The sequence below is a fragment of the Trachypithecus francoisi genome, unplaced genomic scaffold, assembly GCF_009764315.1.
Source record: "Trachypithecus francoisi isolate TF-2019V2 unplaced genomic scaffold, Tfra_2.0 Lachesis_group4, whole genome shotgun sequence".
Taxonomy (NCBI): domain Eukaryota; kingdom Metazoa; phylum Chordata; class Mammalia; order Primates; family Cercopithecidae; genus Trachypithecus; species Trachypithecus francoisi.
This window is the reverse complement of record NW_022681469.1, coordinates 94,011,885-94,036,214: the sequence shown is the minus strand read 5'-3', so window position 1 is coordinate 94,036,214 and position 24,330 is coordinate 94,011,885. Positions and strand designations below refer to the sequence as shown.

General features: G+C 40.6%; 1 protein-coding gene across 2 annotated transcripts in view; it reads left to right on the top strand.

Annotated features, from left to right (window-relative positions):
- RAPGEF5 (Rap guanine nucleotide exchange factor 5) overlaps positions 1-24,330 on the top strand; it is a 241,612-nt gene that overhangs the window by 145,396 nt on the left and 71,886 nt on the right. For both annotated transcript variants that reach the window (XM_033192533.1, XM_033192532.1), the window contains exons 10-11: positions 18,993-19,111; positions 19,575-19,663. In XM_033192533.1, the coding sequence (XP_033048424.1) occupies positions 18,993-19,111; positions 19,575-19,663 (208 nt within the window). The remainder of the gene's footprint in view (positions 1-18,992; positions 19,112-19,574; positions 19,664-24,330) is intronic.

The window sequence follows — 24,330 nt, the reverse complement described above, 5'->3', positions numbered from 1 at the left end:
GGGAGAGGTAGGGCCAGGTGAAGAAGGCACAGGAGCTGGAGGATGCAGGACCTGTGGGTTTATCCAAACATTGTGTGCTAAGAGCAATAGCAAGCTCTTGTGTAGAATTTAAGCAAGAGGGAAAAATGATTAGATTTAAATTTTTAACATTCCTCCATTGCAATGTGGGAACAGATTTGAAGGAGGAGAATGGGTCACATTCACTCCTTCAAAGCTTTCTGGTCCCCCTTTCTTCACAGTCCTGTTAATTTCATATTAAGTAGTAACCAGCATACGTACAAGGGATTTGCTGTGGGCAGCCCAAGTCAGGGGACTTCAGTTCCAGTGAAGACAGAATGTCCAGTGATAGTTCACTTCTAATTTATTACCTTTTCCCTAAAATATACTGTTATATCACCATTTTTCTTTTAAAACTTGACTTGGAGTCAGTCCTATTTTTGTAGAAAGGAATTTTGTGCATGCACATAATATGAATATCTTTTGTTAATAAACACCATACAGGTAGATATGTTCACTTTAAATACAACTTACTGTGCTGTATATTTGCCTTATATTGATTCAGCCAAAGTTTGATGATTTCTGAGTCATTCATATACTTTGGTTGCTAAAGATGAGGAAAAGGAATTTATAAAAGATCTCCATGTAGGATGCAAAGAACCTTTTTTTCCTTTTGCAGTGGGAAGTGGGTGGAAAGGAAAAATTCCATCTGGCATCCAGCAGTCCTAAATGTTGTTTTAAGATAGCAAAAATAGAAGATTGCTGAAAATATCGTAACAGAACATAACAGACTGTGGGCAAGTGTACAGTACATTTTTTCTAATAAATCATGCTAAATATGCATATTTTACTTACAACATGACCAAGTTCTTGTTTGCTGTTACATAAAAATTTGTCTTTATTTTTTGTAATAAAATTATCTGCTCTCTTTTTGAAGCGAAAAGGATGATTGTTTTGGTCTGAAGAGGTCAATGTTGCAGTACTTAGGTTTAACTGGAATAGGTTTTTGAATTTTGCAGTTTTCCCCTCTTTTTCCAGCATTTCCCTCCTACATTTAAAAACATGGAGAAACAAGATATGGCATGTATGTTCATTTATTGCACATTTGTACATAAGTGAACAAGGCTCAACCATTTTAACAAATCCTTGTAAAAGCCCTCTTTGTTCAGGTTCCAGGAATGACTGGGCATGACTGAGGCAAAAGTGAATCAGAGTAAAGGATTAGGGGCACCTCAAGATCCAAGAAACACATAATAGGAGAGAATAATGGTGATAATGAGACAATTAAGATGTCAGAAAGTGGCTTGGAGGTATGGATTCACAAGAAGGCTCAAAAAACTTAATGAGTCATAAAGCATATCTGGGTGACCTCAGAGGTGGGAGTTGGGGTGGAATGTGTCCAGGTAAAATTTTTGCCCTCCATCATCAAAGAGAGGAGAGAGTGGTACTTCATACAGATAGTTCTTAAAACCTTTCATGATCTTGCCTTGGCTAGGATTTATAGAAGTAGAACAAGCTTTATGTTGACACCCCTGTGAATAAAGAATTCTTAACATTCCCCAAATGGCACAATGCATAATAAAATCCCAAGGTGAGTTTTATGGTTGACGGATGCTACCACTTTCTCCCTATTCAGTCAGCTTATTGTTATTACAAATTGGGGGTTTGTGATGATGCATTACTTTTCACCATCGATCTGAGTAGTCTGGAGTTTTCCTCTGAGAGTCATAGGCATTAGAAAGAACTTTAGATATCATGTGTCTTGATGGCTTGGGGAAGGAAATCTTTATTTCTAAAACTGGCACCTGCTAAATAGGATTATAAGCAGTTTCCTCTAAAATGGGCAAAATACATTCTATGACCATTAGTTCTGTTGGAAGTGCATTAGTCCCAAGAAAATGTTAAAACATTTCCACTGATAGGCCGGACGCGGTGGCTCAAGCCTGTAATCCCAGCACTTTGGGAGGCCGAGACAGGCGGATCACGAGGTCAGGAGATCGAGACCATCCTGGCTAACACGGTGAAACCCCGTCTCTACTAAAAAATACAAAAAAAACTAGCCGGACGACGTGGCGGCGCCTGTAGTCCCAGCTACCCGGGAGGCTGAGGCAGGAGAATGGCGTGAACCCGGGAGGCGGAGCTTGCAGTGAGCTGAGATCCGGCCACAGCACTCCAGCCTGGGTGACAGAGCGAGACTCCGTCTCAAAAAAAAAAAAAAAAAATTTCCACTGATAATATTCTTCTAGTAAAAGTAGATACCTTTTAGCCTCTGTAATCAGAAGCAATTTTGTTAATAACTTATTAACAAATACAACACTTCTTCTGAACTGCTCCTACCCTACCTATTAGCAGTTAGCCCATCGAAACTTAGTGACTCATGAAAGTGGGCACAAACAATTTGGTCACCAAAAAATAAATGGGATCATTCAGTTCTTCTCATTAAACACCCATCTGGAAGTACATGTCTAAAAATTATCTCAGTATTAAAACAACACTCAGGTATAACTCTAAAAACGGGGGGCGGGGGGAGGGAGAAGGATAATTGAAATTACAGACATAATACTGTCCTCTCTAATAATATGTATGAGTGGAATTTTAAAAGATATGTGCTTAAAACTGTACGAAATGGAGACATGAGAGCACATACAGCCCAAGTTGGTATTGATTTATACCTACAGGTTTGTGACTAAAGGGTAAGCCAAGAAAGGGATGAAAGGAAGATCTTGAGCCTGAACAAGGCCGACTTTTGCCTATTCCTTAAAATCTGAGAAAAGAAACTTTGGAACAAAAGAGAGAGCCAGTTTTATTCTGATTGTCTTTAAGGAATATACTTGAATGCCAGATGTTTGTGCACAGAAGCCTTTCATGACTTGTTGAACTATTAAATGCCATTTCCATGATAATTTGGCAATCACATCTGACCTTTATCTCAATTGTCAGTAGATCCCACTGCCATCCCAAGTCAGTAAATCTAAGTTCCTGTCCTTTAGTATTACTCATAAACTTGGCACATAGAGGAGATGTGCACAGACCTGACAGAATTCACCGCACCCTGGAAAAAACCTTATTAATAACGATCAGAGTGGCTGTAGGTACCTTCAGCATCTGCAGCTGCACCAATAATGGTGCCCCGCCCTTTGTGGTTTGCAATTTTTGCGTCTTAGCTCTGACTTCTACTTTATGTTCCACATCTGGCTAGTCCAGTTCTTCCGTAGAATCTTTGGGAAAGAACGTAGCAAAAGAGTGTCTTGTTGGTCTCATTTTGGTCCAAACCCAAGTTTTTAGATTGCTTCAATCCAGACTAAAGAAGCAAAAAATGGTGACTTTTCCTTCTGAGTGATAGATGATAGTAGGCTGCAGACATCTCAGTCTAGGGGACCCTATAAAAAAGAAGAGTTGGGCAGCACAGGCCTGTGGAAGACCCAGTGAAGGGAATTACTCTTTAGCTGAATGTGATGAGCCAGAGACACAGGGATTTTGGTCACACTGGTTATTGCACTGAGGTCTTCAGACAGAGGCCAGCATCCCTTATAATCATCCCTTATGATCTCTGCTGAGCTGATCAGACACTTAGTTTCTCCACCATTAGCAGCTTAATTCAGATTCCTTCGTTTGAACGCACAGAGATGATTACAAAGAGTTATACTAGTCAAGTTAGAAGGCAATCAAATAGCTCTTTAGCTTGTTGCCACCAGTGGTGGTCATTCAGTGACAATACATAAAGTTAACTTTGTTGATGGCCTAAATAATTTTAGTGTCAGTACAACCTTTTTTTTATAAGTAGAGCAAAATGTAAAAATATCTGGCCAAGATTTACTCTTACCTTCATTCACTGAGAAAAGCATTTGTTGAGCACCTATGAACAAGACATCACATGAAATAGAACAGAGACAGAAATGAGCAAGGTGTGATGTGAGCCCCAAAGATACCAGCATTTAATGAGACAGAAGCATGTGAAATGAGACAGAAGCATGTGAAAACCCAGACAGGAAAACCCAGTAAAGAAGAAGGGCAAAAACACACAGAAGAAAGGGCCAGGAAAGGCTTCCAGATGGGAGGAGAAAGTGCACTTTGAATAAGGTATTTGTTTCCAGAAAATTGTTTTCTTACATTCCTGTAAGGCATTTGCTAAATTAAGCATCATCTTTTTTACTTCCTGGGTTATGGCCAGGTCAGGACATAAATTATAAATGACAAAGATTATAAATCTCAAATCTAAAGGAGGTTGCACATTGGAGTTTACAATTCATTCCCTTCCCCATTTTCTAGCTACAAAATACACTTTTCCAAAAAAAAAAAAAAAATTTAGTATACTATACATAGTCCTTGGCCTGTTTCACTGATTGAATTTGTTTTTGGAAACAGGCTTCATCTGGAAGAGGTTTACAGGTGTTTAACAGTCCAGAATAAAGTAGCAGGCAACTTGCTGGAATTTATAGCACATTTCTGCTAAAGAATTTTTGTTATTTAAAGTTGTTCTCCTACTGTAAAAGTAATATATGCCCTCCATAGAGAATTTAGAAATAATAGAAAACTACAAGGAGGAAAATAAAAATTTAATGATAAACCGCTATTTCCTCCCCCCACCCCCTTGCTGTCCCCAATCTTTGTATCCTGAGATTTTCCTCATATTTTCATAACATGCTTTACTTAGCTACCCTTCCCTGGGGGAATTTGCTATTATAAACTATAATGCACAACTCTCCAAAAATCTTTACCTAAGTTTATATTCTTAAAGATAAATTCCTAGCAGCAGAATTACTACTTATAAATATAAACTGCATTACTATCTTTTATGTTTTTGCTCAACCACTTTCCATAAAGCTTGTGCTAGTTTTTACTTAAATCAGCAATATATGAAATTACTTGTTTTGTAATCCCTTCATCTTAGCTTTCACCTTCATTGAGTGTTATAATTCTGAGTAGGAGAAACTATGTATCTTTGTTAGGTTGATGGTGGGGCAAGGGAGAGGGAGGAAAATACTATCTTGTTCAAATGTACATTTCTAGTGAAATTGAATATTTGCAACTTATATCAACCTATTTTTCTTTCTTCTATAAGTACTTTATTTTTCTCCTTTCTCATTTTTCTCACTGAAATTTTCTCATTGATTTGGACAGTTATTTATATATGAAGGATATAAAATTTTGTCACATTTGTTGCATATTGTTTTCCTCAGTTTGTTTTCTACTTAGTTTGTTTCCTAATTAGTTTTTTTTTAAATATATACTTTAAGTTCTAGGGTACATGTGCACAACATGTAAGTTTGTTACATATGGATACATGTGCCATGTTGGTGTGCTGCACCCATTAACCCGTCATTTACATTAGGTATATCTCCTAATGCTATCCCTCCTCTCTCTCCCCACCCCACAACAGGCCTCGGTGTGTGATGTTCCGCTTCCTGTGTCCAAATGTTCTCATTGTTCAGTTCCCACCTATGAGTGAGAACATGTGGTGTTTGGTTTTCTGTTCTTGCGATAGTTTGCTGAGAATGATGGTTTCCAGCTGCATTCATGTCACTACAAAGGACATGAACTCATCCTTTTTTATGGCTGCATAGTATTCCATGGTGTATATGTGCCACATTTTCTTAATCCAGTCTGTCATTGATGGACATTTGGGTTGGTTCCAAGTCTTTGCTATTGTGAATAGTGCCGCAATAAACATACGTGTGCATGTGTCTTTATAGCAGCATGACTTAGAATCCTTTGGGTATATACCCAGTGATGGGATGGCTGGGTCAAATGGTATTTCTAGTTCTAGATCCTTGAGGAATCGCCACAGTGGCTGGAGCTGTTCCTATTCGGCCATCTTGGCGCCACCTCCCCTAATTAGTTATTTTTATACACATGAGTGAAACTGTTAATTTCTTTATTTTTAAAATTGTCTTTAAAATGAGAAATCCCTTCCTCATTCTGTAAAATTTTATTTTATTTTTTCTGTTCCTTTTGGAGTTGCACTTTTCACTCAGATCTTTTTTTTTTTTTTCTTGTGACATGGGTCTCACTCTGTTGCCCAGTCTGGAGTGTGATGGAAAGATCACAACTCACTGCAGCCACAATCCTGCCACCTCAGCCTCCAGAGTAGCTGAGACTACAGGCATGTACCACCACACCCAGCTCATTTTTTGATATTTTTGTAGAGACAAGGCCTCACTATGTTGCCCAGGCTGGTCTCCAACTCCTTAGCTCTAGAAATCCTCCCAACTCACCTTCCTAAAGTGCTGGGATTATTAGCATGAGCCACTGAGATTGGCCTCACTTGGATTTTTAATATAGCTGTGATTTATTTTTGTAATGTAAGATTTCTTGATCAACTATCACATGCATAGTTTTTCTTCAGATAATTTACTATTTTATCACTAGCATCAAAGACATTCATTTTATTCTGGAAGAATTGAAGTTCTGTGATGAACAAACTACCTCCCAAGTTAATATGTTGAGTGCTGATTTAGTAAATCACCTTACCTCTCTGAGCTTCAGTCTTCTCATCTAATAAATCAGGATATTAGAGGTCTAAGATTTCTTCTAGCTCTAAAATTCCTTTCTTAACTTGAAGACACCCTTCCTCCAAAATTCAGCAATATCCGTGCTTTTGAGTATTGAACTCTTTCTGGGAAAATGTCACCATTTTATAAAGGATACCAATTGATTACTCAGGAAGTTCTGAGTAGCTCTTTTTTCACTCTGATCGAATATGTCTATCAATGCTAAGAATCATTCTGTTCTTTTATGTTCTAAAAATACTCCAGTGGATAGAACTTCTAAAAATTTACTCTGTGAAATGGTGTTGATACAGGACAGATGGCTGATCTAGCATATCCAGCTAGAAGTGTCTGTTATCAGGACATTAAAATGATATTTCAAGTCAAGTCATTAAATATTTGGAATTGTTCTTCCGAGACCAGAATGTCCTGAGGGTCAAAATCTGGAATTTCCAGATCTCTACAATGAAGGAAATGCTTGCTCTTACTGCCTTGAACCCTTAGAAATACCAAGAAAGTAACCTAGTTCTTGATGTGGTTAGGTTCATTGGCCGCTACCCACTAGCTCCAAATTACTGTTTTTAAAACATGCAAATTTTTGTCTCTTAAATGTCTATCTCTCACGTGAAGAATCTACTCTTTGAGAGCATTCCTACGTTTTAATTGAACTTTTATCCCCAGTGTTCAGCACTAGGCTTTCAGTCAGTGTTTGTGGTACTGGAGCTGATAGAAAAGGAAATTGTGGGTGGCTTGAAATGTTTCCCAGAGTCAAGTACTTAAAATCACATCTGTAAAAATCCAAAGTTGTAACAGCTTCAGGACTCCAGTTCATTGGATATTTAAAGTTTTAAATTAGAAGTTTTCTACCTTAGAGAATGAACCTGGAAATGATAAGCAGAAAAGGCAGGAAGATTCATCACCAATAGTCACTTTGTAATATAGAAAAATCTTTGGAAGAATCCATCCCTGGTAAAGAGTGGATGCAGACTTTCAGACTTTAATGGATCACAGGTTGTGGCGCAAAGATCTTACCTGGACAGGTTTGTATGTGAGGCTTTTGACCTTCTTTGGCACTCCAGGTGCACATTAATATTCAGGAAAAGAGAATTTATTTTTTGTATGTGTTATCATTTTAATACTAATTCCTCACGTAAATACTAATTCCTTTTTTGTTCACCCAGTCTGTCCTCCTGTCCTCTCCACACCTATTCCCTCCCTTAGAGAAAAAGGCAGGAGAGATCTGCCACTATGCAATCAAATTCATCTTTGTCTTATTTTAACCTTCTCTCTTCCTTTTTACCTTCTGGTTTTTTGTTTACTTTTTTGCTTGCCTCTCAAATCATTTTAGCAATATTTAATTATATCTTACATTCTTTTAACCTGTTTTTATTTTATTTTATTTTATTTATTTATTTATTTTTGAGACGGAAGTCTTGCTCTGTCGCCTGGGCTGGAGTGCAGTGGCCGGATCTCAGCTCACTGCAAGCTCCGCCTCCCGGGTTTACGCCATTCTCCTGCCTCAGCCTCCCCAGTAGCTGGGACTACAGGTGCCCGCCACCTCGCCCGGCTAGTTTTTGTATTTTTTTTTTTTTTTTAGTAGAGACGGGGTTTCACCGTGTTAGCCAGAGTGGTCTTGATCTCCTTACTTCGTGATCCGCCCGTCTCGGCCTCCCAAAGTGCTGGGATTACAGGCTTGAGCCACCGCGCCCGGCCTTAACCTGTTTTTAATACCAACCTCCTGTTACTGTTCCATGCACCAAGAGTGACACTTTGTCTACCTTTATCCCAACCTTGTTTCAAACTGTGAAATGGAGTTTCTGACATGGTTACAGCAGAGACTAAAGGCGTGCCTCCCTAAAAACACCAAGGAATGTACAAAACATGAAAAAACAAGAGTGTTTACTTAAGATGCTTTGTATCTCCTCACTCCCATTCCATGTGATCTGGCAGCTGCTACAGTAGCTAGAAATTTTTCATTCCATAACTTGCATAAATACTGAAACTCCCCTTTTGATTACTGCTTTGCCCCCACGGAAGTTCCACACGCATGCATGCACACACACACAAGCATATCCTCACGTACACACATGCAGATGCACATTGACACACACACACACACACAGGAAATTTGGGAAGAGTGATAGAGTTCCTTGACTTGACGCCTTTCAATTTTTTAGAGTGTATTTCCTTTTTAAGTTTGAAGAATACTTCTGCTGGGTCTGCTCAGAGGTAAGAACTAGCTTTTTCAAATAATTTCCGTTTATGAATTAGTTCTTCACTGAGTCAAACACAACTAAGTTTCAGATCCTATGGGAGGAATTTGAGAGGAGTAGTCAAGGCCATAGGAACCAGTCAGGGATAGCTATTTTATGCTGCTCTGAAAAGTCATGTTATCCTCTTGTTATTCAGTTGTAAAGGCTTCTGTAAAACTGCTGCCATGGATTATTCAAACCCCATGGGACAAATATATCTGCAACCAGAATGTAGAAACTTTAATCATAATTTAATGTAGGTTTCTGTCCTACCTTTGGGCTGCTAGTGAAAAGCAGTGCTTCTGGTCACTGGCAATTTTTTTTCCCTTTCTTCTTCAACATTTCAGGAAATGCTTAAGGATCTAATTTAGATTTCTGCATCCTCATTTCTTCTGACGTGATCTCAAATAGGCCTCTGTCAGGTCATGTATGCACACTGTACCATGCTGTCAGTTGCCCATTGACCCCAGCTGCTGGTTTCAGGGAACTGAGGCACTGCTGAAGAGCCCTGGTCCACAGCATGTAGGTGGTAAGTGGCTCAGAGAATCTCAGTGGTTTCCTAGTTTGGCTGACCCTTCACCTATTCCCTCGGGCCTTGTAACCAGGGCGAATGGTTGTACCTCCGAGTCTCTGCAGAAGGAAATAACCACCATATCTGGAACAGAGGAGCAGCAGAAAGCAGTGGCATGCCAGCTGCCTCACTTCTGGTGACCATGACTGGCATCACACCTTGTTTGTCATTGCTGTGTTTTCTCCTGTGTATACTCCAGTTGTATCAACAATGAAGGATGCAACTGTGCCTTTGCAGATCATCAGTAACCCTGACCAAAGACCAAGCGTCCATAGAGCATTAGCTGTCTCTTGACATTTTATGTTTAAAAATGTAAGAGTCAGAGAGACAACTGAACTTCCTTGTCTCCCTTCTTTTAGTTTTTGGTCTCTAGAGGTGTACACTTCTTGGTGAGTGAGATTTGGGGTGAGGTGAGTAACAGAAAAAAACAGGCCCACATGCCCATGAAAGTGATCAATTTCATCATCCTTAGTGCTCCTCTGGCAGAGGGGCTTAGAACCTCCTTTTCTGCAGGTTCCGTGAGCTCTGTAGTTAATTCCTGTGATGCTCTCTGCCTCTCAGTAGCGCGTACAGCACCATAGGCAGTGGTTTCCATTGCAGTGGAAAAAATTTTATGATATTTGTGTGTGTTTTTTAAATTTGGATGATTTTGATATGCACATACATATAAACAAAATCATAGCAAGACCCTGATACAAATTCAATTTTGTAATACTTCAGTGTTAGTATACTTGGATGGCATACAGTTACAATATAGTTTGTATATTTTTTTGCCCTCTATTTTTTGAGGGCTTTCTCTGTGTCCAGTGTTCAGTTGGGTCTATAAGGTAGGGATTATCATGTTTCACAGGCAAGAAAGCTGATGCTCAGAGAGATAGACCACCCAGCTAGTAAGTGGCAACTCTAGGATTTGAACTAGGTCTGTCTTCGCTTTGGTGGATATCAGTTTAATTTGATTCAGGCCATAAGTTCTTTGAAGGGCTGCCATCATCTGAGTTTAAGTTTTGTGCTATTAAGAATTGGTTATTACCCATGAAATAGAGAGAAATTGACCATATCCCTGGCTTGCGGCTTGGTGGAAGGGTTCTTGGTAAGACGTGCAAATCGTTAAACAGCCTGGCGAGACTCCGTCTCAAAAAAAAAAAAAAAATCGTTAAACAAATTAGATTTATCTACTCATTGATGATTGAACTGTAGTTGGGGTGGCAGGGGACTGTGCTAGGCCTTCACTGTCTGTTTTAGTGCCTAAAAGTCCTGGAAGATGCATAATAACCTTATTTTTTAGATGATGCTTTGGAGTTTGGGGAGTATATTTTTATTCTCCCAGAAACACAGCTATTGGATGGCTGCTGGGATTTGGCTGTAGATAAGGCAAGCCCTGTAACCCATGTCCTCTCAGTATAGGTTGAGGCCTTGTCTGCAGCTGTGAACTCAACCATTCTTTGAGGACTGGCCTTTTCCTGGGTAAGAGCTGGCTCCAAAGACCCTGGAGTCAGAATCAAGCTCCCTTTCTTCTGCCAGAGTGCTATGCCCATTACTCAGACTTAGCCTAGATCTGACTTTAGAGCTTTGGTTCCTGGCTACGGTGGACTAGATTTTGTCCTTTCGTTCTGCAGACGTCAGGCTTGAATTTCCCTTTTCTACCCAAGCCTGCCGCTTCGACTTAGTTCCTCTGAGACTGAACCTCTGCCTCTTTGCTTTTGCTGACCTCTCTGTCCTTGACCTTGAGCCATTCTGATTTATAGTATCTGTCCACTTATCCATCATTTGCCAGGCCATGCATTCATTTAACAGACATTGTTCTGGATGTAAAACCAAACCAACCAAGCCACTGTTCTCATATAGCTGTCATCAGAGTAGAACTGGCCCTGCCATTTCTCCTCCCTCTTCTACCCTCCATCCCACTCCCAAATCTGGTCATCAGCCAAGAACTTTTATATTGAAACTAGAAGCCTGCTGGAAAATATTTAATAAAATTTAAGCTTTTATGATAAACAGTAACACCTGTGTGATTGACTAACCACTCTCAAAGGTCACATGGGAAGTGTAGATTGTGAAGCAAGCTGTAGAAGCTAAATTACAGTAAACTGATGTGGGCACTAGACAAGAAAGACTGTTAAGATCATAAAGCATGTAGAAATTGGAATCAGTCAAGTAGGAAAATGCTAACACACCCTACCCTAAAGCTTTTAGATTTTTGAGTTGTTTTCTGGACAGCAGGATGATGAAATACATGACCAATATGGTGTAGTCTAAATTAATGAAAACTTAACACAAGCTTCTCTGGAAACTGTGAAATGTGAGGCATGCTGGGCTGTCTCTATTTGCATCCCTTTCTCCATTCTCACGTCTGCCCTGTGCTGGGACAGCGAGTCCTCACCACACACTGTGGAATGCGTCACCCTGGATTTCTTGTCCTCCTGCTCTGAATGGGATGCAGCCGGTGGGAAGCATCGGCAGGAGATCAGAGGGTGGAAGGAGAGAAAGGTCAGGATATTCCTCCTACGTCTGTCTAGCTTCCTCCTGCAGTTCTGGCAGTGACTGCAGCTCCTCCTTCGTAGCTTCTCATTTATGCCTCCAGCTCCCTAAGGGATCCAATACTTACCTTTACCTCCCCTTACCCCTTCCAGCCCAGAACTAGTTGAGATCTCCCTCTTTTCTAGTCCTGGTTCTCTCTCACCATTTTTGCTTAGTTTCATCAAACCTACCTACACAGCTGTAAATAGCCCCTTCATTAAACACTTTCAGAACCCTTGCTGAGTGTGCATTTTCCTGCCAGTATCCAGAATGATCTGTCAAGCTAATACAACATGTTGAAATATATTCATAATAAAAAGACATTGACTTTATATTTCAAGATGCTACAGTCTGTCCCATCTTTTCTGCTCTATTGTGCAGTAGGTTACTAGGTGAAATTGGCCCTGGGATCACATTGCTAGGCTTGCTCTGGTTTTAGGGTTATTAGACAAGTTGTTTTGTATGATGATACTCTTAGAGGCAATGAGATTTAATACATACAGTTTTTCTCTAGTAGCCAGAAATTTTCTGTTTAGTCATGCATATTGGTTTTCTGTTGGAGTTTGGTCAAGTTCTGTAATAAATATATGTTTATTTTCATATCTATAAAAGTCAGACTTTACCTAGATTTTATAAATGTTGGGATGATGAATCCTATTAATCTTGTTTAGGCTTTCATTAGAGTTATTAATCTTAATATGTGTGGGATTAAAAAAAGGAAAGAACTAATTATCATTATCTAAATACTCTCCTTCTGCCAGAGTATCTTGTACAAAGACGTATTTGTTAGGCCAGCTCCTTTGTGGTTGGGTGAGTCTAAGCGGCTCACCTTGACATACATCTGCTAACTTAATCTCTCTCTTAATCAATTCTATCTTGCCAGCAATATTTTGACCTTTTTAAAAAACATCTGTTTACTTTTTTTTTCATGAGAAAAAGAATCATGAGATACATTGTCAGCAAATTATCTAAGGGTTGTTCTCGAACAAAATTCTTTTTGGCTAGAGGAGATTTTTTTTTTCAGATAAGTATTATAATTCTGCTGTACCCACATTTCTAGAACAGAAACAGATGTGGGTATTGATGGCTTGGTCAGCTAGGCTTTATATGAATTTCCATAGTACAAGATGGGAAGAGATACCTAACTGCTAAATCATGCGCCTTCTTCCTATTTAGGAGAGCCAACACTTTGGGCTTCTGTGAGAAAAGTGGAATCAAGATTAGTGTTGTAGAATCTTTGTGTTGGAAAGGGTACAAAGTATAGCCCTGACTCTTGATCCAGAATCATCTTCATTTGTTCTGTGATATTGCTGATAGACTCTGCTTCAGCTTGAGGGACAGCTGGGTCCATCTCTGCTGTTAATACTTCTTTATATTGGTCCCCAAGCAGCCACTTTTATCTCATCACCCACTAGTGGAAAGTCACCTTTCTAGAACGTCATGAGTAATTCCAGGGCTTCCTCTCCCACAGGGTAGAGTGGCTCAGAAAGTGGAAATAATCTGCTGCTACTTATCCTCCTGAACTCTTCTTTGTTGGACCTTCCAGCTACCCAAACTGTACCTCTCAGGACATATTTCTCAGAGCCCTTTGTGGCTCCCTGGGGCAGATTCATGTGTTCCCTGGCCAACAAATCTGTGTCCACAGACTCATCTCTGCCCAGTTCTTTTTTTTTTTTTTTTTTTCAATTTTAAGGTAAAACTTACATAACATAAAATTAGCCGTTTTAAAGTCTATAATTCATGTCTACCCAGTTCTTGAGCCCATCAGGCCCAAGGCAGCTTATATACTGGGAGCCCCATCTCCACCAGCCTTAACCTGCATATCTCAAGTTGCATAGACATAGGTGCCCACAAACACAGCCTTCCTCTAAAGCCAGTCTCTGCCGTGTTTAGTGCCTTGGTCACTGATTCGGGTCTGGTCGACACTTCATTTTCCCCTTGCTGGGTCTCGAGTACTGCCTGATCTGAGCTGGTTGAGCTATGGTCACACCACTGCACTCAGATCCTGCCAACTCTCTTCCTCTCTTAGAATGAAAGCCCTTGCGTGGCCTTCCCAAACCAGACAAGACATACAGAACTAAGAACCGGCTATGCTAGAACTTTTGACTTTCACTTTGGCCTAGACCTCTCTGTTGCCGGACCCACCAACAGATTGCCCTGCACTGGCAGTCAGCTCGAGGGAAAGTGACATCTCCTTTGATAGTTGTCATCTATAATATAGAGCATTGGCCATCTTAGGGGACAACTGTGGTTCTGGTTAAGGGCACTCGGGTCGAGCCTGTCTGCGTTCAATCTCAGCTTCGCCATCTCTCTGCTCTGTGATCTTTCTTACTTGATCTCTGGGCTCCCGTCTCCATTTGTAAAATGGGAATTTTCATAGCATTAGTCTCATAGGATCATTATAGTGATTAGGTAAGGTAGTGGATCTTCAGCCCTTAGCTTTGCCTGCTGTATGGTAAGCCCTCAGTGTTAGTTGTCATAGGTTTATCTGCCTGGTCATGGCTGATTCCTCCCCAGTTTCCCGTTCCTGGTAGTTCTGTTTGTTGCATATGGCAGTGTTGTCTCCTTAGTTCTTCAGTTGTCGTTACCTCTACCACTATGGAATAAAATTATGTTAGCTATTAATGGTCCAGTAACTGATAATTGCATGATGTTTTATACTTCACAAAATACTTATCATATCTTAAGTAGTGGCCAAGGCTTGGTGCTGTCTCACATGAGCTACTCTCAGGCTAAGACCCTGAATTAGAGCAGGTCATTCTGATCTGATGTATATGTAACTCCTTGCCTAGCTTTGCCATTGTCCAATTTAACAAGCATGCCAGCTGTTCTTCTCAGCTTAGCCTGGTCTATTTGAGTGCCTCAGCTAAGCTGATGGTCAGAATGCAAAGCAGGGGAGGCCAGTGCCCTGTGGAGTTTGATGACCACCAGCAGAGTTTGACGATCCCTCCTTAGGAAGAGAATCTCTCAGTAAAATGTCCCTTCTCTCTGGGCTCTATCACAATTCACCAATTGAAATGTGTTCTTAGAGATTTAAGGTGTTCTTTGGGAGACTGAGGTGGGCAGATTGCTTGAGCTCAGCCTAGGCAAGACCAGCCTAGGCAACACGGTGAAACCCCGTCTCTACAAAATAAAATAAATAATTAGCTGGGCCAGTGGTGTGTGCGTGTAGTCCCAGGTACTCAAGAGGCTGAGGTGGGAGGATCACTTGAGCCCAAGATGCAGAGGTGGCAGTGAGTTGAGATTGTGCTCCTGCACTCCAGCCTGGATGACAGATTGAGAATGTCCTCCCACACCACCCCACCACCACCCCCTAAAAAAGAAAAAAGAGATTTAAAGTGTTGCTCTCTAAACCTCCACTTTAAAATGCAAATGCATTCATTCATCCTTTGTTTATAAACGTATTCAGTAGATATTCATTGAGTGTGAAATGTCAAGACCTGGCTAACTATTGGGAATTCAAAGTGAAAGAAGGTAAGAGTACTTGCCCACAACTGAGCTTGGGCAAGGTGGGGACAGAAAGTACATTAGTAAGTGCTCCTGAGAGTGCTGAATTAGAAGGATATATGTGGTGCTGTGAGGTCACACAGAAGGGCCAACAAGATCAACCTGAAGACCAGGGGGCTTCCTGGAGGAGGTGATTCTTGAAGTGAACTTTGTGGGATAAATAAGTGTTAGGCCAAGAAAGTTGTGAGATGAAAAGAGGTATAACAAGCTATTGGCTACAAATGCCTTCCTATCAGTTAACATCTTCAGTTAATGTGTTCACAGACCTAAGGGCAAACAGCATTGGAACTCGTGCTACTGGTATGACTTCTTGAGTGTCATAGTGTCAAGCTAGATGATTCTCCGCGTTTGCCATCTGAAAGGTTCTCTGGTACTGCCTGCTTCAGACAGGTTTGATTTTGGAGGAGGAATGAGTCTCTTCAAACTGACTTCTTTCCTTTATAATGAAATTTCCAAGATGTAGTCTTCTCTTCCTCCTTGTTCACTCACAGTTTAACACATTTTCCCCACTCCTGACCTTAAGTGACCTTAGACTTACCATCTTTGTAAATGTTACAGCGTCAGGCAAGCGTTCCCCTGGGGTCTCCTGATACAGTGCTCTCCTGGCTCTCCTCCTGACTCATCTTGGTAGTAGTCTTCATGGTCTCTCTGTAAGTAACTCCCCCATGACTCGAATATTCTCCCACTTTACTTCTTCCCCTTACTGTGTTTTTAGCTCCTTTAATCCCCATTGTTCATAGTTCTGCCTCTTTCCTGCTCCTCCTTAACAATCTCATCCATTACCAAAGCTTAAATAATTCATAAATTTGTCTCTACCCTCGACCTTTGTCCAGAGGCCTGGTTCTTTATTTCTAACTGCTTGCTAAACATCTATAGCAGGTAGGCTGTCTTAGTACGAAATGTCAGTGTTTAAAATCAGAAGCATCGGTCTCACCAGAACCGCTCCTTCATACACTTTCTCCCCTGTTTAATGGTATTTCCATTCTCCCAGTCACCCATAGTTATCTTTGACCATCAGATCCCATGGATTCTACTTTTGCATTGTCTCTTGCATTTGGCCACGTCTTAGGGTGCTCACCCAGTTATACTTATGTTGTCATTGAGCCTATTAACTTGTCAGTTAAGAGCAGGGTACTTGCCTCACTCATCTTCACTTGCCGCGTGGTGTCCAGAACAGTGCCTTATGCAAAGGAGGCAAGCCCTCACTATTTGTTGAATGAATGTCAATTAAGTGTTTTAATACTTTACCTGCATTTCATGAACTATTTGTCATTTAATATATTTTCTGTTATTAGTTCTCTTAATACTTTTAATCTTAACCAAGCAAGCACAAGAATAAAATTTCATACCCAGAACCTCAACTATGGTACTTCTGTTCTTTCTCAGGATGAGAAATTAGTTCAGCTTGCATGGGTCGGGAAACATTAATTTACCTTTCCTTCTTGAGAGTCAGATGTAATACGTAGGATTATTACATTTTTATGGCAATTTTAGATAACATATTTCCCTTTGTACATTAATTTTTCTGCTTTTTCTCTTCTTTATTTTTAATAGGTCTTCAAAATGGAAAACTATCACAATGACATAGATGCTACTGATAGTACATCAATATGATTCAGCTCTTCCCCTGCCTGGCAGAGTGTGGCTGCTGTGCACATAGCCATGTAATACATATTAGTTACACAGGCATTAGAGAAGCCTTTCCCATCCATATGTATGTGCATGGCCTGTGGAAGTTAATAATGCCATATATCACATGCACATAGAATGTAAAACGTACTTCAGAATGATAGCAAGCTCATATAAAATGAGTATTGGCGCATGATTAAAGGAAACCAGGGAAATATTTTTGTCCTTTCAAAGAACAGAATTATTTGTTTGTTCTGTGTGTCCCAGCATCCCAGACCGTCATTCTGCCTTTTTGTTTTGTGGTTTTCTGGTTGTTGTTTTTTTTTTGTGTTGGGGGGGGGGGTTGGTCAATAGATGCATTTCTCTGCAGCCACTTTATTTCACTTCAGCCACATGGATAACAAAGGAACCCCTTTGGAGAAATGAAAGATAGCAATTACACATTGGTATTCATGTTACGGGAGTCCCACTGTCGTCCTCAGGGAGTTTAACAATGAATATCCGGCATTAATTGCCACAGTAACTGCATGCGTCTGACCTTGCTGAAATGTAATACATCGGTTTTACATAGTGAAATTATTTACCACTAAAAGATTAAAAAAGAATGATTATAAAATTATATTGCTGTTTAGAATGACACATATTTTTTGTTTTTAAGAAAATCCTGGAGGACTTAAATGATTAGCTTACTGCGTTTTCTTAGGAATCAGAATACCAGGAGGTAAAGTCACAATTTTATCAGTGACTTGGCTGGCAATTAGGGCAAGATTAGTGCCTTCCTATTCTTATGAAAGGTGAATAAAATACATTGACATCCCTGATTAGCCTGTAGAACCAATTAATAAGGCACAATGGATATTTTTTTCTCTGCTGGGGGTGGGGATATCCTCTTTTATATTTGTACCTGGCGGTAGGTAGGTAGGATTTTCTGTCAGTAGGGGAAATGTGCTAGTAGCCCTGAGCACATAGTGCCCTTTTTAAAGAGGTGACATCATCTTTAAGGTGAAACCTACTTACTATCAACTTTTCTTCCTTTAATCTTTTGCTCAAATCCTCAGAAATAGGGAAGCTAGATTTTCTGACATGCATCTTACAGTTCCTTTTTCCCGGGCTACCTTACGCTTACTGGGTATTGCACACTGGGAGAAGTTCACACTAAACACTCTGAAAGTGTTCATGGCTCCGAGTTGGAGGCCACCCTGCTGGGTCAGCAGCAAGCTGTCCTCTGTGACAGAGCCACGTCAGCGGGCCACACTCGCTCTGGGCTGTGGAAGCTGTGTGTGCAGAAATGAATGATGGTTCAGCCGTCTCTCCTTTTTAAAAAGGGACTGAGGTGAAGAAAGTCTGTGCACTCATCCATGACATCCGAATTTCAGCCTAGACGAGATTCTAACTAGAGATCCATTTTGCTTGTATTCTGGCAAAACAAGTACATGATAAATTTGAAGGCCCTCTCAAGTCTGAAAAAAAATTGAACTGAATGATGGAGTGGGTAGTTTTTTTTTTTTTTTCTTGCCTGCCTTTTAAAGTAAGGGTGTAAAGTAACTGAATATATGTATTGATTACAACTGTGGAATATGGCTTACTCATTGTCTTAATGTTTAAATAATGTATATTTTGTATGATTCAACTTTAATAGAGTGTTTAATAAACATCTGCCAGGTAAAAGAGAATATAGTACACATGTAATTAGTGTGTTGTGCTTTTTGAAACTTTGAATTTTGTAGTCTCTAAATTGTTTAGGTAGTTTTAAAAATAAACTCTGAATTCCACCTCCACTTTGTTTTCTATTTCCTTCAAAGTATGTATGTCTCTAATGTTGTAAGTTTTCATAGCATTTGAACGTGGATACTTTAATATTAGAGGGAGATTTTTGACCAGACTCCTAATTTATTCTGAATCTTTAAAGAGATGATACTGTAAAGCAACTCTAGAAAATATAGCTTTAGTTAGCTCCTTCCCACCCCTGCCCCTTTTAATTTTCTCTCTCCTTTTCCTTCTCTCATCCATCATCCCTGTCCACAATTAAAGCAAGATGATGAAGTGTCGACTGTTCAGGTTAAAGAGCAAGACCAGAGCGTCCTGGTGCTGAAGAAAGTGCAGTGCTGTGGCCCAGCCCCCACAGCTGGGAGTGCGGAGAGCCATTGGAGGTGAGAGTTTCCCTGCAGCCCCAGAGGCACGCGCTCCCGTTTCCTTTTCCCTGTCTGCCTTCCCTTCCCTTGCTCCATCTCTCTCGCTCTCTGCCTCCTCTACCCTCCCTCCCTCCCTCTCTTTTCTCTCCGCCTCTCCAGCGTTCTAGCTGACTGCAGAGCTCTTAGCAGCCAGATGGACTCAGTTCCCAGTGAAAGGACAGGGATGGCAAGATCTTTTAGCATTTAGGGGATGCCTTTGTTAGTAACCGTTCACAATGGGCAGCTCCCGGCTGAGGGTCTTTGACCCTCATTTGGAGAGGAAAGATTCCGCCGCGGCGCTCTCAGACCGAGAGCTGCCCTTGCCTACCTTCGATGTGCCTTATTTCAAATACATCGACGAGGAGGATGAGGACGATGAATGGAGCAGCCGCTCGCAGTCTTCCACCGAGGATGACTCAGTGGACTCTCTGCTCTCTGACAGATATGTGGTGGTGTCCGGGACCCCGGAGAAGATTTTGGAGCACCTTTTGAATGACTTGCACCTGGAAGAAGTCCAGGACAAAGAAACAGGTAAGGCTCTGAGTAGCTCATGCTTCCAGACTTACAGCAGCTGATGCCCTTGTCAGTACCCTCAGGGGCAAGGTTCCCACTGTTAGCTGAAACCGGGGTGGGGAGAAATAGCATATGCTTTGTGCGACTCATCCCTTGCCTTGTGCTGATTTGTTTAAATCCAGTAAATGGACACATGTAGATCCCAAGCAGCTTCCTGGGAAGTAGCTGTACAAAGAAAATGATATGAAGGCAGCTGTTCTTGTTTCTTTGGCAATTTTTCCCAAATCTCACCTAAAGGCAGTTGGCAAGAGACCAACATTCAATAGCAACATTCAATGGAAAGAAATACAAGGGGGAGGAGGGCTAGCAGGCGTTCACCTGGCATGTAGGCAGTGCTGAGCTGCGGGGAGCAGCCTCTGTGTTGAAATGTCAACAATTAATGCAACTACTCAGCAGCTACATGCTTAGTGGCAACTTCTGCCTTTTTCCAAGTGGTTTACAAACTGCCTGGTCAGAACAAGCCCTGAGGTGCAGACTGTGATACTTCCGGCTTTTCAGAGCAGAAATTGTAATGCACTAAAGCCTTACTGATCAGACTTCTTGTCTTTTAAATTTAATCTGAGAGTAGAACACTCACTTTGCTTTTTCACCCATGCACTTTTGGAAACACTACTATTCCACTTACAAAATGACTTATCGGTAACTTCCTTTATCTCAGAAGGGAGAGTACTTGCTTCTCTTAACCAGAATTTGTAATTTGTTCTATGCTGGAGCAGTTATTCCAATGAATAGGCCTCTGACTGTAGCCTGCATTTTGCAACTTGATCCCTTAACTAAAATGCACTTTTTGCTCCTTCCATAGCACCTGTGAGACCCACAGTTTCCTTAGGTTTTTACCATGCAGGAAGGATTTTGAAATGACAGCTTAGGTGGGAATAAGAATTTCCTTGTGTCCCTGGAGTTTTGTCTGAACGTAAGTGATGTCTGGGTTTATATTGCGTTATAAAGGACAATAAGAGAAACAAGAATGTGTGAAATACGTAAATGGGCAAAAAACAGTATCAAAATGACCTAACCATGTATTCTACAGTAAAGTTATTGTGTGATTTTAAAATTCAGATAGATACCCTATTTTGCATATGTCTGAAGACAAAATCAATAGTTGTCATTTATATACACTAAACAAACAGCTAAAAGAAAAATATATTCTCTTGGCATTTGCTGGGTTGATTTTGTATGTCTATAGATTAATATTTTGTGCATTTGAGCACTATTCCCATGTTCTGCTTCATCAAATATAATCATCATGGAAGGTGGGTCTAATTTTCAGTCTACTGATTACCAGACTGCTTTACACAGGTGTTTTGAGCTAGAGTGCAGACAAATGATGTGTCATGGAAAAGACACTTTAGTAGTGGTTTGGAAAGATTGAATACTTTGTTCTTCTTAATACCACTACAGTTGTGTAGTGCAAGACTTTGTGTCTGGGTTACATTAGTAAGCAGGAAAATTATTACAACCTGCCCAGGCCTAGCTTGATTTCTTTTTCTTTTTAATTGTCATGAGTTTGTGTTCTCTTTGCTTTTGAGAAAATGGCTCAGGTGCTCACAGGTTCCCGCTACTTAACACTGAGAATGACAAATCACTCTTATTATTGTTGCTAATGTCAGAATTTGCCTCCTATTGGGAAATATAGTGACTTGCATCCTGTCTAGTGACTTATTCTTGCTTTCTTCTCAGTTATACCAACCCTTGGATCATGTATGTCACTTCTGCCATGTGCTCACAAAGCCAAGAGGACCAGGACTTCATGGCTTGACTCTCCTAGCACCAACCTAAGTGGGGAAGAAGGGGTTGGTTGGGGTCACCTCACCTAATTCCTGCTCATTTCCTTAGAGTTTGGGGGAAGGACACACATGAAACGTTAGAGTGTTGCGGAGACATCTGAGTGGCAAAAGTGGTAACAACTTTCACCAAAGAAAGATTTTATGAAAATGGAAAAGTCAATTTTGGAGAAAATGATTAATGTGTATATAAAAGAGATGCCTAAGTGGAAGTCAATGTAGCTCTTCCAAACTTGAAGAACGACACTTGGAGAAAACACAACAGAAAAGCCACCACGTGGTTTCTGTTAATAAGATTATAAGAAATAAATATAAAATAAATGTGTGCAAATTGAAGAAAAGGAGATATTAATAGTTCAGATACTAAGCGAATCAGATATTTAAAGTAACAGGACCCCTTGTCGCTGACCAAGGTGAATTCTAGTTCTTTATCTCGGTCAGGTAAGCAACCCTCATTATCAAAGGCCCGGGTGTGCAGGAGCTGAAGAGAGTTGCATAAACCATATGGAGGACAGATGGAGGAAAATGAGAAGGGGCTGCAATAAAAGTACACAGCAGCATTTTTATGTTCTTGAGCGCCCCTTTTAGGGAGATGGAGCCATCTGGGGCTGCGTGCAGCCATATGGTGGCCCTCCACATGGCCCAATAGCAGTGAGGAGGAGAGGGTCCATGGGAGACAAGGAATGGTCCTGGAGACTGGGATGAGCCTGTTCTGGATTCTTACATTTTTGGACCCACCAGAGGCTGGGGAGTATAACTGAACAAGAGATGTGAGTAATTTCTCATCCCTTTCCCACAAAAGTCACTAATTTGTGAAAATGTAGGTGCAGGACCCTATAGAGGAGGCCCTCTGTGCTGCCATAGGACAAGTGGAAGTGATTACTGATTGATGTTAACATACAACTAAAGTTTACTCCATTGAATATAGCAGGGAGGAGAATGCCAGGGCTATTAAAATAAGGCATTTCTGTTGTTTCTGGACTCAAGAATAGAATAGGAAACAACTAAACAATTCATATAGTATTCTATCAGCAAATCAAGCTTTTTAAAGGAAGAATAATTCTAGAGATGAAAGCAATCTACTAATGATTTTCCTAAATGAGTTGACTCACGCACACCTACTATACCTATTTTCATAATCCCTCAAGTACATAGGGCTTCCTCCTTGGTAGTGAAAGGAACAAGAAGTCATCCAGTGATATCTGTGGAATGAAGGAACGCATGAGTGAATGAGTGAATTTCTTTCTTTTTTTTTTTTTTGAGATGGAGTCTCTCTGTCACCCAGGCTGGAGTGCAATGGTATGATCTTGCTCACTGCAACGTCTGTCTCCCGGGTTCAAGCGATTCTCCTGCCTCAGCCTCCAGAGTAGCTGGGATTATAGGGGCCCACCACCACGCCCTGCTAATTTTTGTATTTTTGGTAGGGACAGAGTTCCACCATGTTGGTCAGGCTGGTCTTGAACTCCTGATCTAGTGATCTGCCTGCCTCGGCCTCCCAAAGTGCTGGAATTACAGGCATCAGCCACCGTACCTGGCGGAGTGAATTTCCTAAACTCTTAAAGAGAAGATCAATGGGAAGTGCTGATAAGAAACAAGCAAACTGACCAGGCATTTGGGTCTTTATTTGCAACCAGTTTTGAAATGTTCATCCATCTGTGACAAGATCTCTTTTTGTTTACTAAGTTAGCAGTAACACTCCCTGAGAGCAAGCAGTAATGAAATTCATTGTCATCTAAATTTTTCAGCATTTCTTCTTTTGTCTCATAGTTCTTCATTGTTTAAAGTAGGAAAACTATGAGTCTGGTAACTAGATATTTGTGAACCTGGACAGTGATTGAAGCTGTTTTCAAAGATTTCCTTTTTTTCCCCCTAAGGTTCAGGTTTTGCCTTGAAATATTTTGAAGTGTTAGAGGAAAATCAAGTTGTTTTTGGAGCTTTATCTTTTCCCAGAAATGGGGCAAACATCATTGGGCATGAGATTTACATGAGAGAATTACAAGGAAGGCAAGAAAGAAAAAAAAAATGAGGAGCTGTGAGTTAGAGGAGTTGAAGGGATGGGGGAGCAAGTTTGGGCCCAGCCAGTCCTGCTGTGTTGTGGTCCTGCTAGTGCCTGTACCTAGTTAACCCTTTCTCCTGCCTAGAGAGGATACAGTGTGTTTTGCTTACAGATGCTTCTGTAGTGAATGATGATTTCTGTTTCAAAGCAGGGGGGACACTGTGGATTATATGGAGAAACCCCTTCTTATTGATTTTTCTTTCTGAATCTGTGTTATGACAGGTCTACCTTAGGAAAAACATAGGAAATATGTTATTTCCCATTTCCTTATTCGTGTTTTTGAAGAAAATGTACTTATGATTACAGGTTTCCAAGAAAAAAAAAAAGCCAACGGAGAATAGAATAGTAGGAATAGGTAAAGCCTACCAGCTGATTCTCATTAGGCCTGACCTGATTTCTTTTAGGTATGGCTGCTTTTTTTTTTTTTTTTAATTTCATGAGGTTATCATTCAGTATACTCTGTTAACATGCCTCTGTGTGGAAATGTCTACACAACCTGCTTTGATTCTTTCAGAGATACCTCAGTTTTGGGGGGTTGGCGTTTAGCAGCACATAGTAGGTTGAGCATGTGATTGAAGAAGTGAGTTCGTTACTGTCCTAAAGAGGAAACAACCTCTGTGAAAGTGCCTCTGTGAAAGTTTTATATTATAGGAGTGTCTCACTCAACTGATACAGTCCAGAAGCTCTTGATGGTCAACCTAGTGACTTTTTTTTTTTGAAACGGAGTCTCACTCTGTCACCAGGCTGGAGTGCAGTGGCACTATCTTGGCTCACTGCAACCTCCA